At 35.2% G+C, this 24,109-nt stretch overlaps 1 protein-coding gene across 1 annotated transcript in view; it reads right to left on the reverse strand.

The window, feature by feature from the left end:
• The window catches only part of LOC108914350 (receptor-type tyrosine-protein phosphatase mu-like), a 121,684-nt gene that overhangs the window by 84,339 nt on the left and 13,236 nt on the right, over positions 1–24,109 (reverse strand). Inside the window, exons 4-5 of the mRNA XM_023454122.1 lie at positions 18,214–18,509; positions 13,717–13,909 (exon numbers count right to left, since the gene is read on the reverse strand). Coding sequence (XP_023309890.1) covers positions 13,717–13,909; positions 18,214–18,509 — 489 coding nt within the window. The remainder of the gene's footprint in view (positions 1–13,716; positions 13,910–18,213; positions 18,510–24,109) is intronic.

Here is a 24,109-nt window from a genome sequence, read left to right on the forward strand (position 1 = left end):
ACTCAAAAACAAGATGACCGCTGGGGTGGATAAAATTCCAAGCTTCATTGTAAAAGATTGTATTCACGCGTTTTTGACACCTCTCCTTCATTTGTTTAATTTAATTCTGTCAAGTGAAATATATCCTGATTTATGGAAAACAGCCAAGATCTGTCCTATACATAAAGGTGGAGATCGCACTCTCATTGATAACTACAGGCCAATAGCCATACTATGTAATTTCGGCAAATTATTTGAAATTATTGTATATGATACCATCTATAGTTCGGTGAGGTCCACAATCTCATCTTTTCAGCATGGATTTATGTTGAACAGATCGACTATAACGAATTTATGCTGTGTCACGCAATATATCTCGGAAACTTTAGATGCTGCAGGCCAGGTAGATGTTATATATACTGACATAAGAAAAGCGTTTGACAGAATTGATCATCTACGTCTGCTGTCTAAACTCAGAGCGACAGGATTTTCAAGTTCGTTATCCAACCTAATCGAATCATATTTACTAAATCGTCGTCAGTATGTTGAATATGGTGGTGTACGTTCTGAGATGTATGTGTCGACATCAGGTGTTCCTCAGGGGTCGAATTTGGGTCCTTTACTGTTCCTTCTCTTTGTGAATGACATTTCAACTAAAATATCTGTGCAACATTTGCTTTTTGCTGATGATTTGAAAATTTATTTACAAATTAATTCAGTTATCGATTGCAAGGTCCTACAGGCCTCGCTAGATGAAGTTCACAGCTGGTGTCTTAACAACAGGCTTGAACTAAACTTAACTAAGTGTAAGGTTGTTTCGTTCCATAGGAAATCATATCCTATAATATTTGATTATTCACTGAATGGAGTTGTACTGGAGAGATGTGATACATATAAAGATTTGGGAGTAATATTCGATAAGGGACTCTCCTTCAACAATCATGTCCTGGAAACTGTCTCTTCTGCCTGCAGATTGTTAGGATATTTTATTAGGAATTGGGGCGAGTTCTCCGAAATAAATTCACTTAGAATTTTATATGTAACATTTATTAGAAGTAAAATGGATTATGCATCAATCATTTGGTCTCCTATATATCAAAATTCTATCCACCATATAGAATCCGTACAGCGTAAATGTCTAAAATTTATGTATTTTAAATGTAATGGGTTTTATCCCCCCAGAGGATTTGATCATCTAACTCTACTCGAGTCTTTCAGTCTTCCTGCATTGTCAGACAGAAGAAACTGCGCTGCGTTAACTTTTTTGTGTAAACTGTTTAATAACTCAATTGATTGTGACTATCTTTTGCAACAATTTTCATTTTCAGTGCCAAGAGCCCAGTCAAGATATAAGCCTACTTTTTATTGTAACACCCCTAGAACTAATATATTAGTTAAATCACCGATTTATACTATGTGTCAATTATTCAATGGTATAGCCGACCAGTGCGACATCAATTTTCATGGTATAAGTTATATTATTGCTAAGTTTAAATCCACGCTATAATTATTGCTGGGTTATCCTGCTTAATTGTTGTTTTTCTTTTTTCCTTTTTTTTTTGTCGTATATTGTGAACTACTTTTTTTGTTATACACTTTGTCTTACATATTTTTTTTCTCTGTAATTGGGTATTAATCCGTTGAGAATAAATGTATTATTATTATTATTATTACTAATTTGATTTAAAAAATTTTTTTAAGCTGCACTTAAATATTTGTTTACGACGCTACTAGGCAGCGCCCGGAAGTAGCTGAATCAGCGCAATTATCAGTGTTGCCAGCTGTTACCTTTTTAAATCAACTGTTAGAGCGAAACTACAATGGAAAATAATTTAGTAAAAAGACATTTGTCTAACTTTGCGACTTTTAAACTCGCTATATTTCTGGTGTTTTAAAAAAATTAAAATTGTATGCACGAAAGCAGGAAAGAACCAACATGCATACACTCGGGGCGATCTACCGATACTGCTCTCCATCAGGTGGTGGGTGGGATCGAGAAATCTTTGGACAACAAAGAGTCCACCCTGGGGGTATTCATTGATATAGAAGGGGCGTTTGACATAACGTTCTTCCCAAAATTCAACTCAGCTCTCATGGGGGGAGGGCTCTCCTACCATCTGTAGATGGATATCAAATGTGCTCACAAAAAGAGCTATACAAATCAGTGTGGGGGAATCCGCGAGAGGAATTGCTGCAAGGGGCTGTCCGCAGGGAGGTGTTTTATCACCACTGCTGTGGAACCTAGTTCTAGACAGTCTCCTATGCCACCTCAACTCGGAAGGCATCGCATATACCATCGCCTATGCAGATGACCTCACTATGCTGATTAGCGGAAAATTCGAAGGGATCCTTTGCCAAAGAATGCAAACAGGCCTAAGAATGATTGAAAAGTGGTGTGAGGACCATGCTGTCAGGAAGTCCAGGAAGACAGAAATGGTCCTCTTTTAGAGGAAGAGAAAACTGGGGGCAATAAAGTCACCAACTCTCCTAAACACTACGCTAAACTTTGCATCTGATGTGAAATACCTAGGGGTTACACTCGATGCAAAGCTAATATGGAATCTTCACTTTGAAAGAAGATTGAAAAAGGCGTACATATCCTATGAGCAGTGCCGCAGAACCGTTGGCAAAACCTGGGGCATGAAACCAAATGTGGTTATGTGGATATACACTGCCATAGTGAGGCTAATGTTAGCCTATGGGGCTGTCGTTTGCTGGCCGAAATCCCAGCAGACGACAGCTAGACAAAAGCTCAGCCAAGTACAAAGGATTGCCTGTCTGAGCATAACTGGAGCTATGCGTACAAAACCCACCATAGCAATGGAGGTAATGCTGTGTCTGCCACCTCTGGATATTTGTCTAAGAGAAATGGCTTTGACAACCATACTTCGCCTCAAGAACGTTGGTCTAAAACCGGATGTAGGATGTGGAGGAGTTAGAAGTCGCCTATGGAATGAGGTCGTCAGAAAGACGCCCCTTCTGCAGGCAGACACTGACAGTATTTCTCCCCGGTTTGCATTTGACAAACCCTACACCATAGTCACAAAGAGACAGGAGGAGACCGCCCGTGGAGATGTAAATAGCGTCTTCACAGACGGATCAAAGAGGAAGAAGGGTGCAGGATGTGGAATATACTCTAGATCCTTGCACATCCGATATAAGTGGGCAATGCTACCGTTGTACAAACGGAGTTAGCAGGCATAACCATAGCCGCTAAAGAAATCGCCCGCAGGTAAAAACTACGGGTAAAACCATCAGAATCTACACAGATAGTAGACAAGCATTACTGACCTTGCATAATCACAAGATAATGACTAGGACAGTATGGGAATGCCATCAAGCACTGGTTGTGGCCTCGGCCTCTAACAGCATATCCGTATGCTGGGAAAAGGAACACGAGCGGTGCTATGGCAATAAAGAAGCTGACAAGCTAGCCAGGAGCACATCGGGCCTCAACATTTTTGGACCCGGTCCCTCCAGTGTGCTTGCGTTGTCGGCACTTGCTGGAATTATTAAGGAAAACTCCCACAAAGAATTCATGAAACGGTGGGATGAAACGATTAGCTGTCACTTCGCTAAGGAGCTTTTAGTGTATCCTAGCAAAGACACAGCCAAAAAATACCTGGCTATGTCTAGGTCAAATCTTCGCCTGGTGACAGGTATTCAAACTGGACACTGTTGGCTAAGGAAACACCTTTACAATATGGGGGAGTGTGAAACATCTCTTTGTAGGGGTTGTGAACAGGAAGAAGAGACGGTATTGCATGTACTATGTGAATGCACTGCCGTCTCGTCAACAAGAGAGTCCATGTTAGGAGAACGCTGGCCTTCAATGGCCTATATTAGAGAGATCTCTCTGAGCAACGTCTCCACCTTTTTCACTGTAATATGCTGGTTAGCGGCTCAGGTGGACTGATCTCCTAATGGGAGGAAGTACAAGGGGTCCAATGGGGTCTAAGTGCTGTAGCTTTGCTACCCTCACCACAACTCCAGAAGCAGGAAAGAACCGTCCATGCAACCGTAGCGAGAGCCGAGAACGATGTCCCGAAGGACCCTGAGCGCTAGCGCGGCGATGCAAAGTGCACGGCGCGCGAGAGGAAATTTTCAAATCACTTTCCAAAATCCCGTTTACGCGTCCAAAACCGCTCCGAGCAGCAACAAATCGGTTCAATTACGACAGTCAATGTTGATGAAGGACGATGCCATCAGCAGAGATTCCTAGAACGACGCGGCGCGGGAATGGGAAATTTTCACCACACTTTTCAACGGCGCGAAATAAAGGCGACGAAGCCGTTCCGAGTTCGAATTTCGGAGGTCAAAAATTCTCCGAATTCTACGAAATTCAAACCTAACGGAAACACAATAACTACTACAAAGATAGAAGCCACTCCAGAAGTATGTCATGCCACAGAGGTTCGGAAATGGTCGGGAAGTTCGATCCATCAATAGAAATATAACCACTATACAGATACCTGACCAGACTTTGTCAGACTATATATTATTATTATTATAATACATATTATTACCTACATTTATTGTATTATTAATAATCGCAAAAAATAAATATTTTCTTAGAAATATTCGAGTTAGATTCTCTCATAATGAAATCACCAAACGAGTTTATAACTCACTTAGCTCCTCAAGTTACCCGCCTAGGTCCGTCCTACTTACGGCGAAGACTTTCAGGAGTACCCAGCTCTAAAGCTGCCGAATACTAGCCCTCCTACAAGGCGCAGTGAACAAATCTCCTCAAACTTGTAGGTGCTCTACGGAGAACTCAAATATAAACTTTACTAGCCTAGCCACCACACATAAAGATAGTGAAACACACACACAGAGTCGCAGACTCGTAGTGCTAATAATAAACATATTGAAAAATAATCCAAAGGGTCAATTGAAACCCTCAAACTTTCAACTCTAAAAGCACAAAATATGGATCCATCTTCAAAAGCTACCCATGAACTCGTCATCAATGGAGAAAGAGCTACAGACTGGAAATCCTCTTATCGGCAAGCCGATGACTAACATCCTAGTACCGCAGGTAAAAATGGAGCCAGACCAAGTTAGTCTAGGAGCCAGATTGGGTTTCGTGGCCAATCAGAGTGTCACGGCTGCAAACAACTTATTCTTAAGTATTTTGACCTCCTGAATCCAAAAAACTTGGTCTCAAAGCCTGAAAGGGGTTAATTTAATTGTTATTAACAAATTAATTGTTTAAAAGGCTGTAAAAAGTTTATTTTTATAGCTAGTACATTTTTTTATGCATTAATAGTTAACAATTAATGGCAGCTTTGAAAGTTGTGAAATTTTAAGGAAAATGCTGGTTATATTTGTTTATAAGGCTTTTTTTTATTCAAATTGGATGAAAAGCCAAAAAAAGTTACCGTATATTGTTCCTCGCATAATAACAATCATTTCATGCCTTATAGTTATAAAGTGTTTCTTTATCAAAACTCGTGAACGATGTACGTCGAGAGCGATGTACGCGCGCTGGATCGAAAGTTCAGATTGCAAGAGCTCTAGTGTTATAAACTTTTATTATTAAAAAGTGACAAAGACTAAATAATAAAAATTCAATTAACAATTGATTTAATTACTGATATTTATAAGATTTACTTAAATAATAACAACAATTGTTTAAATATTTTAATTAATTAATTTCTATTTAATAATGGGCTCATTATAGACATTTTTTGCAGGTGCCTTACCTTTGGCAATAGCAAAATGAGCAACATTTAATTTCTGCAGCCATAAAAACAGATGATCTTCTAGAGCATACTTTGCATGTGCAATTAGTGATAAGTTTATTTGGTGGAGGAAGCAATATTTGTATTATTTTTGGAGCAAGCATATCTCTATCATCTATCCAGCCGAACATGTGTGGGTCTAACTTTGCAACGTGGCTATTTAAACAGTTTACCTGATTGTAAACTGTATAATTATATACACCTTAAAATGTGCAATTGTATTGACGCATTTGTAGGAGGCAACTCTTCTATTAAAGGGAATTTTGAATGGCGATAAGACCATACTCATCATCAAACTTCTTACAGGTACCTTTCTGTATGACTTTAACTAAAAATTCTCCTTGTTGTTTATTTTATTATTTGCTTTGATAGTGGTTTCTGAATAATCTATAAAATGAAACATCACATTTTTAAATATTTAAACTACGATTAATTTTATTAATGCGTTGCCGATGAAATTTACAATGAATTACATTTTACCTTTTCCAAAATTGACCAAATAGTTTGTAGGATCTCCTTGCAAAGCTGAATGGTGTTTGTAATTCTTGTTTAATAAATAGATTAACATCAAAAACATATAAGTATATAAGGCACTTGCACTCCGAGTTTTCGATCGAGCGTGCGTATATCGCTCTTGACGTACGCGCGTCTCTTCGCGGATTTTGATAAAAAAAAACTAATAACTATAAGGTATGAAGTGATTGTTAGGATGCGAGGAACAATATCCGGTAACTTTTTTGGCTTTTCATCGAAAGAATAATAAAAAAGCCTTATAAACAAATATAACCAGCAATGTCGTTGAAAATTCATAACTTTCTAAGCTGCCATTAATTGTTAAATAAAAAAATTAATTAATGGAACTTACCTGTCTTGTAAAATAAAGTTCAAACTTGAAAATGAGATATCATGCGTCTCAATTCGTCCAATAGAACCAGAGATGTGGTAAAATAGGTGCACGCGGAGACGGAAAATGTAAGATATTTGCACTAAATTCGCAATAACTTTGATTAACGTTAACCTTTTTTTAATTTTCAAAAAAGTATATGTTATGAGAAAACGTAACTATTGACGCTTAAAAAATTGTACTAGTTATAAAAAATAAACTTTTTACAGCCATTTAATCATTTAATTTGTTAATAACAATTAAACTGACCACTTTCAGGCTTTGCGACCAAGTTTTTTGGATTCAGGAGGTCAAAATACTTAGGAATAAGTTGTTTGCAGCCGTGGAACTCTGATTGGCCACGAAATCCTATCTGGCTCCTATAGTAGGATCATATTCGATGCAAAGTAATAAATCATTGCCTGTCAAGGGAACCAATGAAGTACGCTTTTAAGGGCTTTACAAATTGAATAATTTCTTTATACATTATGAAGGGACGAGGGGATCAGTTCAGGTCTGGCACCCTTGTTCCTACAAAAATTCCTTTATTCTCAGAAACTATTTATTTTAAATGTAATTTATTATAAATCCAATTTGTTTCCTAAATTCCACATATGTACTACATTTTACCTCTGTACGCGCCACTGTTGTTTACTTGTTTTTTGGAAGCGCTCTCTAATTGACGGCAAAGCTCGCCAGGTTAGTATTTGACGTATAACCGACCAGTTCGTACACTCGATGCACCTGGGCGACTACAGCTACTACCAGAACACAGTGCGTATGCAGCGGTATTTCAGATTTTACATTGAATTTCATTTTAAATTTGAAATGATTTATCTTACGCCTCCTAAAAATGATGACACGATTTTCCTTTGATAAAAGGCCGACAATTTTTTGCTCTACTTTGCATCGAATACGATCCTACTATAGACTAAGTTGCATCATCCGACATTCATGCTTAAGAACGATGTTGAGATACTACCGCTGTGGTGCCCAGTAGAGTTACACGGCGTGGCGCGGCCCAGCTAAAACTAAAAAAATACTAATACACTAGGCACAGAAATTAAGGGATATTAAAAAAAAGTTGGGTGATTTTCAGAGAGCTTTAACTTGGAGCGAAATGTTCGTAGGAAGAATAAAAAAGGAAATTGAAGCTTCAGGTGTCCAGTTTTCAGATCTGCAGTTTAAATTTTTTTAGCGTCAGCAGTTTTTGAGTAATCATAAGAAATTCAACGGAAAAAAATTGTAAAATTTTGCTTTTTTAAAAAAGGCCTATGGACTTTAAACATTTTTTTGGTAATTTCATCATAAAGTTCTTTTAGATAATTTCGTCGATCAAAGCAAAAAAATCATTTTTGACTTTGGCAATCAATTATTCGAGAAATAATGGTCGTACAGAAAATCTAAGCAGGGTTTTGGAAACTGCAAAGTATTTTTTACAAGTCATAATTATGGGTTTTTGATAAAAAAAATTCAAAGTCAAAACGTTGGTTAGAAGAAATGTAAAAAATTTCATGATTAAGGATATTTGAATAACTTGACATAACTTTGCAAATAATGAAATAAACTAATGATATCGACTGTAACTTTTCAACCGCAAAGTGTCCTAAAGAAACCCTGATAATTTCAAAACGCTGAGATTTTTTTCTTCCTACTGCCCGGAATGTTTTAATTTGTCGTTTTGCTGAAAATCAATGTAATAAGTAATTTTTCAGTCTTCATTCATTTTTTTAAGTTAAAAAGTGTTTTTTAATAATCCATATTTTCTTCATCAAAAAACGTTCATGATTCTAAAAAAAATGAAAACAAAATTATTTTCACAAATTATTTGTTTCAAATTTTTTTTTAATACAAGCTTCACAAACGGTTCATTTGACGTTGCAGATCACAATTTAATATCGGGTATTGCCGCCTCTGTTCCTGATAACTGATTCTAAGCGGTCTCGCATATTAATGCACCGCCTGATGTTTTGTTGTGTAATTCCTTGTCACGTTTGTAAAAGAGCCTGGGCCAATTGATGGTGATTTTGTAATTGCGGATAATCTCGTCGTCATGGACGCCCGAGCATGTCCTAAATATGCCCAATGGAGTTCAAGTCGGGACTCATACGTGGGTGGCTGAGAGTTACCACATTGTTGGCGTGAAGGAACTTTCTCGTGCGATTTGCGGTTTGAAGATGAGCATTATCCTGCATGAGAATGAAACGATTCTTCATGCTTGTACGCATGGGCAGGACGTGTGGTTCAAGGATTTAGGTGGTGTACCTTTCGGCAGTCAATGTTCCGGGAATGATTATCAACTGTGTTCTGGTATTAATGGATACGGTTGCCCATACCATAACGGAATTGCCATGGCAACGACAGATGATCTCTCGTTTGGCGTCGTCGTGGGGTACGTGATACCGATAATTTTACGCGGCCTGTTACGGCTTTTAATGACGGTTCAGTTATGGTATGGGCAAGCGTATCCATCAATACCAGAACTCAGTTGGTAATCATTCCAATCATTTGATGAAGAAAATATGGATTATTGCTANTTTGAAATGATTTATCTTACGCCTCCTAAAAATGATGACACGATTTTTCTTTGATAAAAGGCCGACAATTTTTTGCTCTACTTTGCATCGAATACGATCCTACTATAGACTAAGTTGCATCATCCGACATTCATGCTTAAGAACGATGTTGAGATACTACCGCTGTGGTGCCCAGTAGAGTTACACGGCGTGGCGCGGCCCAGCCGGATGCGCCAACGCCCGAACGATCTGCAGCTAATCAAAACCCGACTGTTCCTCCACACGATGTTCCACGACAATACATTACTTATTGTAAGCAAAACTAATGTATGCTAATAAAATAATAATTTTTGCCGTTTTAAAACTTAAAAAATACTAATACACTAGGCACAGAAATTAAGGGATATTAAAAAAAGTTGGGTGATTTTCAAAGAGCTTTAACTTGGAGGGAAATGTTCGTAGGAAGAATAAAAAAGGAAATTGAAGCTTCAGGTGTCTAGTTTTCAGATCTGCAGTTTAAATTTTTTTTAGCGTCAGCAGTTTTTGAGTAATCATAAGAAATTCAACGGAAAAAAATTGTAAAATTTTGCTTTTTTAAAAAAGGCATATGTACTTTAAAATTTTTTTGGTAATTTCATCATAAAGTTCTTTTAGATAATTTCGTCGATCAAAGCAAAAAAATTATTTTTGACTTTGGCAATCAATTATTCGAGAAATAATGGTCGTACAGAAAATCTAAGCAGGGTTTTGGAAACTGCAAAGTATTCTTTACAAGTCATAATTATGGGTTTTTGATAAAAAAAGTTCAAAGTGAAAACGTTGGTTAGAAGAAAGGTAAAAAATATTTGAATAACTTGACATAACTTTGCAAATAATGAATAAACTAATGATATCGACTGTAACTTTTCAACCTCAAAGTGTCCTAAAGAAACCCTGATAATTTCAAAACGCAGAGATTTTTTTCTTCCTACTGCCCGGAATGTTTTAATTTGTCGTTTTGCTGAAAATCAATGTATTAAGTAATTTTTCACTCTTCATTCATTTTTTTAAGTTAAAAGTGTTTTTTAATAATCCATATTTTCTTCATCAAAAAACGTTCATGATTCTAAGAAAAATGAAAACAAAATTATTTTCAAAAATTATTTGTTTCAATTTTTTTTTTTAATACAAGCTTCACAAACTGTTGATTTGACGTTGTAGATCACAATTTAATATCGGGTATTGCCGCCTCTGTTCCTGATAACTGATTCTAAGCGGTCTCGCATATTAATGTAATGCCGGATGTCTTGTTGCGTAATTCCTTGTCACGTTTGTAAAATAGCCTGGGTCAATTGATGGTGATTTTGTAATTGCGGATAATCTCGTCGTCATGGACGCCCGAGCATGTCCTAATCATGCCCAATGGGATTCAAGTCGGGACTCATAGGTGGGTGGCTGAGAGTTACCACATTGTTGGCGTGAAGAAACTTTCTCGTGCGATTTGCGGCTTGAAGATGAACATTATCCTGCATGAGAATGAAACGATTCTTCATGCTTGTACGCATGGGCAGGACGTGTGGTTCAAGGATTTCGGTGGTGTACCTTTTGGCAATCAGTGTTCCGGGAATGATTATCAACTGTGTTCTGGTATTAATGGATACGGTTGCCCATACCATAACGGAATTGCCATGGCAACGACAGATGATTTCTCGTTTGGCGTCGTCGTGGGGAACGTGATACCGATAATTTTACGCGGCCTGTTACGGCTTTTAATGACGGTTCAGTTATGGTATGGGCAAGCGTATCCATCAATACCAGAACTCAGTTGGTAATCATTCCAATCATTTGATGAAGAAAATATGGATTATTGCTAACAAATTTTTTAACTTAAAAAAATGAATAAAAAGTGAAAAATTACTTATTACATTGATTTTCAGCAAAACGACACATTAAAACATTCCGGGCACTAGGAAAAAAATCGCATGGTTTCGAAATTATCAGGGTTTCCTTAGGACACTTTGAGGTTGAAAAGTTACAGTCGATATCCCTAGTTTATTCATTATTTTCATGGTTATGTCAAGTTATTCAAATATCCCTAATTAAACAATTTTTTAACTTTTTTCTAACCAACATTTTCACTTTGAAAAAATTTCTTTTATCAAAATCCCATAATTACGACTTGTAGAGAATACTTTGCAGTTTCCAAAACTCTGCTTGGATTTTCTGTACGACCATTATTTCCCGAGTAATTGATTGCCAAAGTAAAAAATGATAACTCGGCGACAAATAATCGTACAAGGCTTCGGAACCGCTCAAATTGAAGAGAATGAAATTATCTAAAAGAGCTTTATGACGAAATTACCAAAAAAAATTTTTGAAGTCCATAGGCCTCTTTAAAAAAGCAAAAAATTATATTTTTTTCCGTTGATTTTCTTATGATTACTCAAAAACTCCTGGCGCTAAAAAATTTTAAACTGCCGATCTGAAAACTAGACATCTGGAGCTTCAATTTCCTTTTTTTTTATTCTCTCTACGACCATTTCCCTCCAAGTTACAGCTCTTTGAAAATCACCCAAAATTTTGGGATTTTTTTTATATCCCTCAATTTCTGTGCCTAGTGTGTAATGATTTTTTTTTAAGTCAATGTCTCAGACACTGATTTAATTTAGCTGAATTGTACTACGGTCACTACGTAAAGTACATAGGAAAGTTAAAACAGCCTAAAAAGCTATAAAATTATAAATAAAATGCGGTACGTTTTAAATTTCTTTCCTTATTCATCCACTTTATCAGCCAAATCGGTGACAGACATGTTAAATTAATCCAAAACAAACAATATAGCAACAATATTAAATCGAGAATGAAAACGGGATACAATGTGAAATGCGGTTCTGTATGAAAGCCAGACTAATGTTTGATCATTGTTTCAATTCGGCAAAACAAGCATGACCAAATACGTCGTCACAGATTATATCCATATCACGTTCAGAAATCGGAAGATTTACCCAGACGTTAAGAATTCTGCGAGTAATTTAGGAGTAAATGCAACGAGAAAGAACTTCTCAAATTGTGTATAATGGACCGATGATTTTACAAGAGTTGGAACGTTTAATATTCATAACATACTTTTCGTTTGATGAAGATCCCTATTTGACAAGAGATACTCATTATCAAAAAAAAAAAAATCATATTAATATTTAGTCAGCAATACATTGATAGGACCTTACGTAATGGATCATAAACTGGTAAGACTTATTTTAATTTTCTCTGAAGTAGGTTTGAAGACTTACTTAAAGAATGTAAAATGGTATCAACTTGATGGAACACCACCATACAGTGCACGAATTGTTACGGATTGATTAAACTAGTCACCAAAACCTCAAGACTTACAATCTTGCGATTTTTATCTGTGGGGATATATGAAAAATTTAGTTTCATAGTTTATCTTGTTTAAAAGAATTAAACTTTCTATGTTTGATGCTAAGATGTTTAGGCTGCTGGCGAACAACCTCTCAATAATAATTTGCTTTCTAAAAAAATTTTCCAGCTTTCTCTTAAATTATAAGATTTGACAACTATGCATACCGCGGTTCCCAAGTAGGTATAGTTTTTCCAAAGTCAATTGAAGAACCAATAACTTCAAGGTATGTACCACGTGGAGGTGATAGAAATGTATACGCTCAGTTGAAGAATGCGAGCGCGGGCAAAGGAAAACGATCACAGTTGTATTGGACTTCTGGGCAATAAATCACAGCAGATGACAGGTGGTTCATAAATTGCCCAGCAGTGCAGTGCAGCAATGCGGAATTTGGTGAGAATCAGGTAATTTTAATTTATTATAAGCACCTTCTACCAATCATTCATATTACAATTGCGAAAGGGAAAAATAAGAGGGATATTTTGTTTACTAATATTATCACAACATGACATTTTGGAGGCCTTTTGAAACGGGACAAAACGAAATTTCCCACCAATATAATAAAATTGTTTGAGGACAAAAATAATTAAAATATGTTGTTGGCCAAATGAACATATAATAGAAATTTTCTACACATTATATACAATTATAATTTTGACCTTTAGCAGAAAATTTTTTTAGGGACGCCTATGAAACTCATTAAATTTTATTACCATACGTTTTTTTGCATATTCAACTTACTTTGTTCAGCGGTGGGACTAAAAAATTCAGTTTTCACAACGCAATTTGAGAAAACAAACTTGTATGTTTCTAAAGATCAAAGTTAGCCTCCAATATAGGTACAAAGGTAGCCTCGTATATGTATGACCCCTTCATTCAAAGTTACACTCTACTACACAGAGAATATAACAAATATAAGAATATTTGAAAATCTTTTTCAGTTTTAGTCAATACAAAATTTTACGTTTCGGCAATAAAAAAGTTAACTATATCACATATTATCGAAATGAGAAATATCAATAATTCAAAAATTCAGTATTGCTCCCATAAGAACATAAAAAGTCAAATGTCGTTTCTTTTGATCTTGATAGAGGCGACGGCTAATACCACGACATATTGTCATTCTTCGAATAAAAATTTCTTTCAGCTTTGATTTTATAATATATGTTAAGAATGTTTGTTTTTTAAACTTACATGTGTGAAATTTCCAGAGACCAACTTTTTTTTTGCTGTGAACAAATATGCGCCTGGGTGAAAAGGGATTGTCATCATTGAAATTTAATAATTCTGACTCTTCATTGCTTTTCTTGACAGAAATAGTACCATTTTTCACGGATATTTTGAAGTGGGTCCAAAATTCATCGCTTATCATTTTTTCTGTGTGATGCTAAAACAGAAATTAGTTGAGTGCAGAATGTGTTTTAAACTTTTTGAGCCACATAGTATTTTTGAAATTAAAAACTATACTATACTAATAATTGCTCCTAATATTTTGAACATCGAATCCGAATATTTTTGGTTTAATGAATGATGTGGTTTTAATAGGCGAGCGGTGCATCCCTAAAAAGACGCACAAAAAAACGAGTGGACCGACCACGGAGGGGGCCAGGATGAAACCTTTTCTAATCGCTATATTACGTTGTTGCGAACAAAAAACCTTAATGACATTTTTCTGTATCGATGGTCAGTATTTGTTATTAACAAAAAACTTGCAAAATTCCGAAAACTTTAAAATCGATATGAAAACACATAGGTTATGTAGTTTGGGCAAAAATAAGCACTTTTTAACTCTTGTGATTTTTTAACTAATACGATCCTACTACAGTTCGTATTAGTCTAGAAGCCAGATAGGGTTCCGTTTACTACCTATAAAAATAAAAACTTTTACAGCCATTTAAACATTTTATTTGTTTATAACAATTAAATTCACCACTTTCAGGCTTTGCGACCAAGTTTTGGCTCCTAGACTATTGTACACGTGCAAATTAAAAGTGGGTCAGATAGAAGGTTATTGACCTAGATATAGGTTAGCCTAGGTCGGAAACACGTACCGAGTTGTTTATTTGTCTCCGTCCGATTGTTTTTTATCTTCTATTACTTACAGTCAATATTTAAATACTACATACATTTCACCCTCTCTTTATAATTTATCTAGTGAGTTTTGGTTTTTTATGTCATTATTTCTGTAATGAAATTGAAATGGTTATGAAATGAAATTTAAATTACTTGAACTCTTGGAGTTTTGTAACTTCAATATTAAATTTTATTTAAAGCGAAAGAGAGCTAATTTCTTTGCAACCATAATAGTCACATTTGGTCAGATGAAAACCTGCATACTACTCGTCGGTATAGCTTTCAGAGGAGATTCGGTGTCAATGTATGGGCAGGAGTATATGGCGATCGTTTAATTGGGCTGCATTTTCTACCTGAACATCTGAATGGGCCGCGTTACTTTCAATTTTTAGTAGAATTGTTTGAAAAACTTCCTCTTCAGATGCTACGGGATATGTGGTATGTGCACGACGGAGATCCGGCCCTTTTTGTTCGCGATGTCCGTAGATTTTTAGACGATCAATCAATTTAATTTGATTTCAACGCAGTCGTCCAGTTGAGCTCACAGCGTACAGTGCTAAAAAGCGTTTATTTTTAACGAATTTTAAAATGGCAACAAGAGGAAGACGAGAAATTAATCGATCTCCTACGAGAACATCCCCCATTGTATACCGTTTCTTCCAAACGTCTGTTAGAAAACATTGATCTTTAGTTTTATTTTGACGACGACAAGTAATCGAATTTAAAAGGTCTTTTTCATGTTCTTTTTCAATAAGTATTGTCAGCAAAAAATGTTCAGCCATTGTCATGAATAAAAAATTTGCCAAAATAATAATAAATATTTTCGTCTGCACTTATCAGCATACAATCACAAGCACTAAATCTAACAAAACACCCTCCTTCAAAACCGATAAAGTTAAACGCTACAGATTCTGCTAACCGCGTATGTCGTCTGCGACGCACAGTTCTAACAAACCAAAGCTTAAGGTGGACTCACGGTGGGCAGAAAATTATGTGCGTCGTCGGTTCAGTCGAAATCAAATCCGATTTGATTTCAACGCAGTCGTCAGTTGAGCTCACAGCGTACAGTGCTAAAAAGCGTTTATTTTTAACGAATTTTAAAACGGCAACCAAGTTTTTACCAGAGGACGACGAGGAATTAATCGATCTCGTACGAGAACATCCCCCATTGTATACCGTACCTTCCAAATGTCTGTTAGAAAACATTCGACCTTCACTTGTATTTTGATGACAACTAATTAAATTTAAAAAATCTTTTTCATGTTGTTTCTCAATGAGTATTGTCAGCAAAAAAATGTTCAGCCATTGTCATGAAAAAAAAAAAAAAATTGCCAAACTAATAATAAATATTTTCGTCTGCTCTTATCAGCATACAATCACAAGCACTAAATCTAACAAAACACCCTCCTTCAAAACCGATAAAGTTGAACGCTACAGATTCTGCTAACAGCGTATGTCGTCTGTGACGCACAGCTCTAACAAACCAAAGCTTTACGTGTGATACATGAATATGTTATGTCCAGCAGTTGCAGTTTTTTTGCAAAAACAAACTTGAATAAATTTTTTAAGAACTAAAGCAGTTATGTCTTGGTTGTCAAGGTCGGTCGGCATGGATAGTTGTTCATAAATAATGAACGTGATGGAGTCTGCCAGAAAATATGCGATTGAAGCAGCAGCTGCATATTTGGAATTAACTCAGCTAAAATTTAAAGAAACGTTCATTATTCAAAGCCGAGAAGACAGAAAAGTTGTTTTACTAATTATTGTCTAATGTTTAGATGGGTTGATGTTTTCATTGTTACTGGTGGATGCAAATGTGACGAAAAAAGAAAAAAGAGTGATATTCTACTGGTTCATCTGCGATTCACAAAATCTCACAATAAATAGTCTACGATTTTGAAAGCTGATTTTGGCATTAGCCCAATAGAGATGTATCGAAAATATATAAGTTGCGTCTGCAGAAAACAATAACCAGTCGACTGTTTCTCAACTACTAACAATGAAAATGTACTGTTCAATCTGTAGGCATTAACGCTTTCGGGAAAATACCTACAAACCTTGCCAAATTCTCGATTCTAAAAAATCCAGAACATATACCGGTCATTCAATTAGCAGCAGCTACTTTCTTAGCAGATTGTGACGGAGACATCATTACCTTGGAGTGTTTTGGAAGTTGGAAAAGTGAAAAGTGAAGTGGAAGCTGAAGGATATGTCAAAGATTCTCTTCAACAGAAAATCAACGTTGGGAAAACAATTTTGTATGACAACATGCTGTTTTACTACAACATTTACGGTTACTGCTGACTTTCTGCTGACCTCTTCTACTGTAGAACACGACGATTACAATGGCAAATATTAATAGAATGATGCCCCACAAAGAAAATTAACTCCCTTTGGTAGTGGAATTCATTTTCACAATGCAACTTTTCGATTTAATATAAATACTAAATGGTAGGGTGGCCCAAAAAAAAAACGAATATTTTTTTCGTGTCTCTTGTGAAAATATATTAGTTTATCATGTTTTAAGAGCCCCCTCAAAAAATCAGCTCAAAAAAATTTTTTTTAAGGGTCGCTCAAGATTTTTAAAAATTTCCAAAATCGTCAAAAATTGAATTTTTTTTAGGATTGTTTTCTCGTTATTTTATAATTTTTTAGGTTGAAAAAAATCTTGATTCTGAAAATTTCAAATCGATATTTTAATTTCTAAAGGTCACTCATAATTATTTTAACTTTCAAAGTAGTGTACCTGTTTTCGAGCGACTTCTAAAAATAAATATCAACGAACTAATATTTTTTTTTTTATTGAATTTGATGAACAAAAAAATAGAAATGAGAATAGAAATAAATCACGACACTTGAATTTTAAAAAAATTTAAAAATTATAAATATTTGATACTCACAGTGCGGTAGTAAATTTTGCCTCGAGAAATTTTTTAAGGGTATCGTGATTTATTTCTATTCCCATTTCTATTTTTTTGTTCATCAGATTCAATAAAATAAATTATTAGTTCGTTGATATTTATTTTTAGAGGTCGCTCGAAAACATTTTAGGTCACTACTTTGAAAGTTAAAATAATTATGAGTGACCTTTAGAAATTAAAATATCGATTTGAAATTTTCAGAATCGAGATTTTTTGCAACCTAGAAAATGATAAAATAACGAAAAAAATATTAAAAAAGTTTCAATTTTTGACGATTTTAGTTTTTAAAAATCTTGAGCCATCCCTAAAAAAATTTTTTTGAGCTGATTTTTTGCGGGGGCTCTTAAAACATGATAAACTAACATATTTTCACAATAGACAAGAAAAAAAATATTCGTTTTTTTTGGGCCACCCTACTAAATAGTAATAAATAGATAATTATATAATATCTCTTTATTTAAATTTGTATTTTTTCTTTTCTAGTGGAAAAAATGTAGTCACTAGTACCTAATTGGAATTTGATTTTAGTCACTAAAAACAAATCTGCAAAACTCATATAAAACTGCAACTGTTGGACAAAAAATTATTGTTATTTTAAAACTAGATTTTCAAGAGCTTTAATTTTAGGTATTGTAAAGATTTTTAGATTTAGACATTAAGTTTAAATCATACAAAATTTTATATATGTTATACGTACAAACTCAGCTTTTAATGTACTGCAAGACTCATTAGGGTATCGCTTGTTTTCAGTGGGTATATATCCCGCATTACACCTCCTTAAAGCAGATTTTTTACCAGCCCAAGCTTCTAACATTATCCAGTAACAATTTGAATTATTAATGTCATCTTCACAAAGAAAAACGTGTCCTTCATTTTCAAGACGCACTGAAAAAGGTATTACGAAGTCGGTCTTTGTAATCCTGATATTAAGTACTTCTTTAAACAATAAAGTTTCGTCCTTCTGCAAATGCCTGCTTTTATAAATCCTGAATTCTGAAAAAAAAATTGAAGTCTATACATATCACGAGGAAATCGAAAACAATACAAGACATAAAATTTATTGAATTATAAAAAAAGTTGTGCAACGTCAAATGCTTTGGGATGATGATTTCTATGGAAACATTAATTTGAATAGCTTCGTAATTATAAGTAATAGAAACTTGAAAATTTTAGCTACTGCGTAAATCAATATCTTGTGTAGACTAGTATCATTAGTCTTTGTTTTCGTCCATAGACTTTAATTGACGATAGTAATTTTTTTCTTACACACAGCGTTTTCAAAATTCATATACCACACCTGTATAAAGGTATGTGAATGGACTTTGTCGAAAACAAAATATAAATCATCTAGAAAAACTTTGATATATTTATAGTTAAAAAGTTATTCAAAATAAAGAAAACTGATTTTTGAAATTTACAGCTTGACCAAATTCATCTTATCCAAGTTTCTTGTGTGCACTAGCAACGTTACCAGACTAGTACCAGAGCTCATTCTCTGCCTAAACTTCCAACGGTGAACATCGGTACCTATGCATAACATTGCACAGAAGGTGCCTGCCCCGGTATTAAGGTCTCCTGACTTAGACACTCCTAATGCAGATTCTCTTCTTGATCAGCGTATCCCATGAACAAAATGAGTTTGGATAAGCTGTAACTGCAATTTTGTCTCTCTTACCGTTTTCGAGACCCTTATTGTGAGCTTTCTTAAGTAAATCATTCTATACAGGGTGTCCCATTTTAATGTCCCACCCCAAATATCTCGAAACCCGAGCAGAATGAGGAAAAATGTTTTAGACAAAAGTTATAGGGTTCGGAGGGGGACATACGATGGTGACCTTGAAAATGACCTTGAAGTTGATTTTCAAGGTCAAACGAGGGTCAACTTCGATTTTTCAAATGAAAACCCCTATTTTTTATTGTAGGATCGTATTCTACGGAAAAAAATACAAACTTTTTGCAGGAAACTTTTTTTCGAAAATGCATTTGTTTCCGAGTTTTTCACGAATTTCGTTCGTCATGTTGTTTGAAGTGTCAGATGGATCCTATTGACCACTAGGACAGACTGGGGTATTATTTCACTAGAAACACTAGTACTCGATGGTTGTGTAACTAATCCGGAACAGCGAAATTTCAACTCTCCGAATTAACACACATAAGGATCGTCTGGACAAAGTGAAGAGGGGGCGCGTTTGTTTCTCTATTATTTTGAATAGCTGTAAACAATTTTCACCTGATAAAATCAAAGGTGTGAGAGGAACAGTTCAAGACAAGGATAAAATTGCTGCCAAAAAATCGAGGGGAACGCACGCCCCCGTTCCTCTCCTCAGAGAACTCTAGCAGTCTCATGTGTGTTGATTTGATTTGTCAAGTTTGTGTTATTTTCTGTTTTTCTATTTTCCAGCAGCAGCGCGATCGGTAGGGGCAAATGGGGTAGCGAGCCTCTCCTGCCGCAGCTCCCTGCTCATGTAATCTTCAAGCGTCTTCGAACATGCGGTAGGGGCCCGGGAGTTGCGCGATGGCACGTTCTCGCTCGGTCTCTTCGCTCTCGCGGTAATGCTGATTATTGGATCGTACCGAACAATTAAAAAATTTGATAATTTGATAAGTTCCGTTGCCCTGCTCTCGAGCATTGAAGACTCAGGCAGCGAGTAATGCATGAATCCCAGCCAGGATCCATCTGACACTTCAAACAACATGACGAACGAAATTCGTGAAAAACTCGGAAAAAAATGCATTTTCGAAAAAAAAGTTTCCTGCAAAAAGTTTGTATTTTTTTCCGTAGAATACGATCCTGCAATAAAAAATTGGGGTTTTCATTTGAAAAATCGAAGTTGACCCTCGTTTGACCTTGAAAATCGACTTCAAGGTCATTTTCAAGGTCACCTTCGTATGTCCCCCTCCAAACCCTATAACTTTTGTCTAAAACATTTTTCCTCATTCTGCTCGGGTTTCGAGATATTTGGGGTGGGACATTAAAATGGGACACCCTGTATAATATAATTGGACTGTTAAAGAATAAAAGGTGTTGTTTACCAGTAATCAAATATGTTTGTCCTTCACATTTTAGAATATCTCCTTACATGAACATTTACCCCTGAAGTCCTCGTTTCTTCAAGTTCTTCAAGTCTTCGAAGTTCAAAAATATACCTATATCTCTGAGTATCTTTTGACCAAATGAAGATATTAAAACAAAATTCTGGTGCTATAATACAAAGAATTAAATGCCATTCATGTAAAAAATTTTAACCTCAGTTTAACCCAGTGGCGTAGTTACGAGGAATGCTTTTTTTAAAAAATATGGCGCCCCAATCGAAATATCTTGTTTATTTACAGTTTTGGTACAAATTAGCAATTTGTAAAGGTGATACCATTAGATAAAGTTAGAATTATAGTAGGTACTACATAGCAACGTGTAAAATTGATGGTGCGTTTTCACCGCTTCAATTTAAGAATATTTTCTGATATTTGCCCTTGAATGATAAAGTTCTCAAAAAAATAAAAATCTACAGATTCATCAAAATATTCGACAGAGTAAGAAGATATTTTAAATTTTGACAGTTTATATTTTGTTTGTATTGTATTTTGCCTTCCGTAGTTAGAAATGTCGTAATAATATATTTATTTTATTATTACTTCTTTAAAAATATTGTAATAATAATTATGTATGTACATATTTAATCTCTTTATGCCACATACATACAGGGTGTTTCAGGATTAAGTCGACAAACTTTAAGGAGATATTCCTCATAAAAAAATAAGAAAAAAATCAAGTATACATTTTTTTCCTGAGGCGCTTCACTTTCGAAATATAGGGTGTTAAATTATAAAAAAAATTAATACGGCCCTATTTCCTAACTCTTATAGTTTCATGGCAAAATTGATTTTTCGGAAGGGTGTTTCTGGATTCTGTCGTTAAACTTTAAAATGAACCTCAACAAAAATTTTCGAGGCTGCTGTCAAGCAATGTTAATTTGATGTTTTAAATGTTATTTTGCGAATTGTTGCATAAATTATCAATTAGATAAAGCGATCAAACTAATAAAAATAAGTTTAATAATGCCGTCCATATTTTCGAACAATGAATATGCTTTATATATGGTTTTTATGATGGAAATGCCATGGCGGCTCGTCGTGAATATGCAATAAGATTTCCTCATCGCAGACTACCATCAAAGGAAACATTTTCAACGACATTTGGACATTTTGCCCCATTACAGGACGAATTAAGATCGAATACTATTTTAAACCATTTCGATGAAAATCCATCCACGAGTGTTAGAAGATCTAGCTATGAGCTAGGTATTTCGTCAAGTTCCATTTGGAGGACTTTTTGGGCTGATGGACGCCACGCGTTCCATATCCAGCGTGTGCAACATTTATTGCCTCAGGACATGCAGGCGCGTGTTTTATGACTGGATGTTAAACCAAGCAGAGAATGATGATCAGTTTACGCAAAAAGTAATGTGGACAGATAAGGCAACATTTACTCGAAGGGGAATTTTATACCAAAAGAACAACCATATTTGGTCCTACGAGAATCCACGGGCGATAAGAAAACACAGTTTTCAGCATGAATTCCAATGTAACTTATGGTTGGGTGTGTTGAACAACACTATAGTTGGTTCCTACTTCCTTCCGCATCGGTTAAATGCCGATATGTTTACCGAGTTCCTTGAAAATGGTTTTCAAGATCTGTTAGATGTTCCGCTTAATACTCGAATTAACAGTTGGTTTCAACTAGATGGTTGTTCTGCCCATTTTGGTAGAGGTCCTAGGGGGTGGTTAAACATTAATTATCCCAGGAGATGGATTGGTCGTGGAGGACCTGCAGCGTGGCCCGCACGTTCACTGGACTTGACACCGATGGATTATTTCGTTTGGAGTGCTGTTAAAAAAAGTCTATGAGGTGCCAGTTGATACCCTAGAAGATCTAAAACAGCGAATAGTCCAAGCGTGTCGAGAATTAACCAATTCAGTGTCGATCGGCCACTACCTCCATAATTAGAAGGTCGTGCTTGTCTACAGTCCGGAGGCGCACATTTTGAACAACATATTTTTTAAATCATTTCATTTTTGATTCACTTTTCGCTTTGGCTAGGTATAATATTAATTGGTTGTTTCAATTTACAAATAAATTTTCATGTACTGTTTGCCATCTTATTTTATTTAAAAGTACACAACACAAGTAAATGGAGTGACTACAAACCGCCTGAAAAAATTTAGCAGTATTGCAAGGGTCGTGACGTTGTCGCATTACGACGGGTCACATTAGATGTTAGGTACTTAAATATTTCTGTTGTCTTCATCATAATTTTTTTTTTTTCTAAAAAAACACCCTATATTTCAAAAACGAAGCATCTCTTAAATAATTTTAATACTATTGGTTAAACTGAAGGGAAGGGGAGACAAAAAGGCTTATTTGACTCACACATACTCGAGACTAAAACCAATTTTAAGAGGTAGGTACTATATTTTTTTAGGTTTTATGAGGAACGTCTTCCCAAAGTTTATCGACAGAATCCAGAAGCACCCTTCCGAAAAATCAATGTTGCCATGAAACTATAAGTGTTAGGAAAAAAGTGAATGTACACTTTTTGTCAATAACAAACAACATAATTTTTTATTTCCAGTAGGGCCGTATTATTATTTTTTATAATTTAATGAGTCTTAGTCCTCATAACTCCGCCACTGGTTGCTTGAGGGACTTCTACTTCTATGGGAAAATGGTATCTTTTAAGAAGATGTGTCATAACTAATTTAGTTTAAATAGCCTTCTTCATTTAGGTTATTTAAAAAATTCGAATTTTTAAAAAAATCTGTAACGCCCTATATTTCGAAAATAAAGCGTTTCTGGAAAATAATTTATTCTTGATTTTTTTCTTATTTTTTATGAGGAATATCTCCTTAAAGTTTGTCGACTTAATCTTGAAACACCCTGTATATCTGTTTAACAATAAGAGACGTACTCCGATTTTAAATGGATTCAGTTCAGATTTCAAAAAATCGTTGAAACAGGTCAATTAGTAAATACAAATTATCACTTTTCTGCAATATTTTCCATTTTTTTGAGCCATGTTTGACAGACCTTATAACATTACCGACATTTTTTTTAACAGGACGCTCTATATTTTATAGTATAAATAGATAGGTAGTCCCTATAAAAACGAATTCAGCGATATAAGGTTATACCTACCTTTTTGTCATAGCCTACTACTTTTTATTTTATTACGGCAAATGTTCTCTGATACGATTTTTCAATCCTTCGATAGTGTCTGGTTTGTTCACAAATACTCTGCTTTTTAGATAACCCCTCAAATAAAAATCTAGTGGGGTTAAGTCAGAGGAGCGTGGCGGCCATTCAAGCGGCCCTCTTCTGCCTATCCATCGATTTGGGAAAACTTCATTAAGGTTGCCATATCCCTGGCCGAGAAATGATGAAATTTCTGGTATTTTTAGGTACTGAAATCTTGAAAAGTAAAACGTATAGAACAAAAGTAAGCACAAAAATAAAATCCTTGATGTTTTGTTTATTCATTGTTACCATTTAAATTTACCCAAATAAAATAATAACTAAAAAAAAGCGTTTGTAAAAC

Source organism: Anoplophora glabripennis, unplaced genomic scaffold (genome assembly GCF_000390285.2).
Source record: "Anoplophora glabripennis isolate ALB-LARVAE unplaced genomic scaffold, Agla_2.0 scaffold50, whole genome shotgun sequence".
Taxonomy (NCBI): Eukaryota; Metazoa; Arthropoda; class Insecta; order Coleoptera; family Cerambycidae; genus Anoplophora; species Anoplophora glabripennis.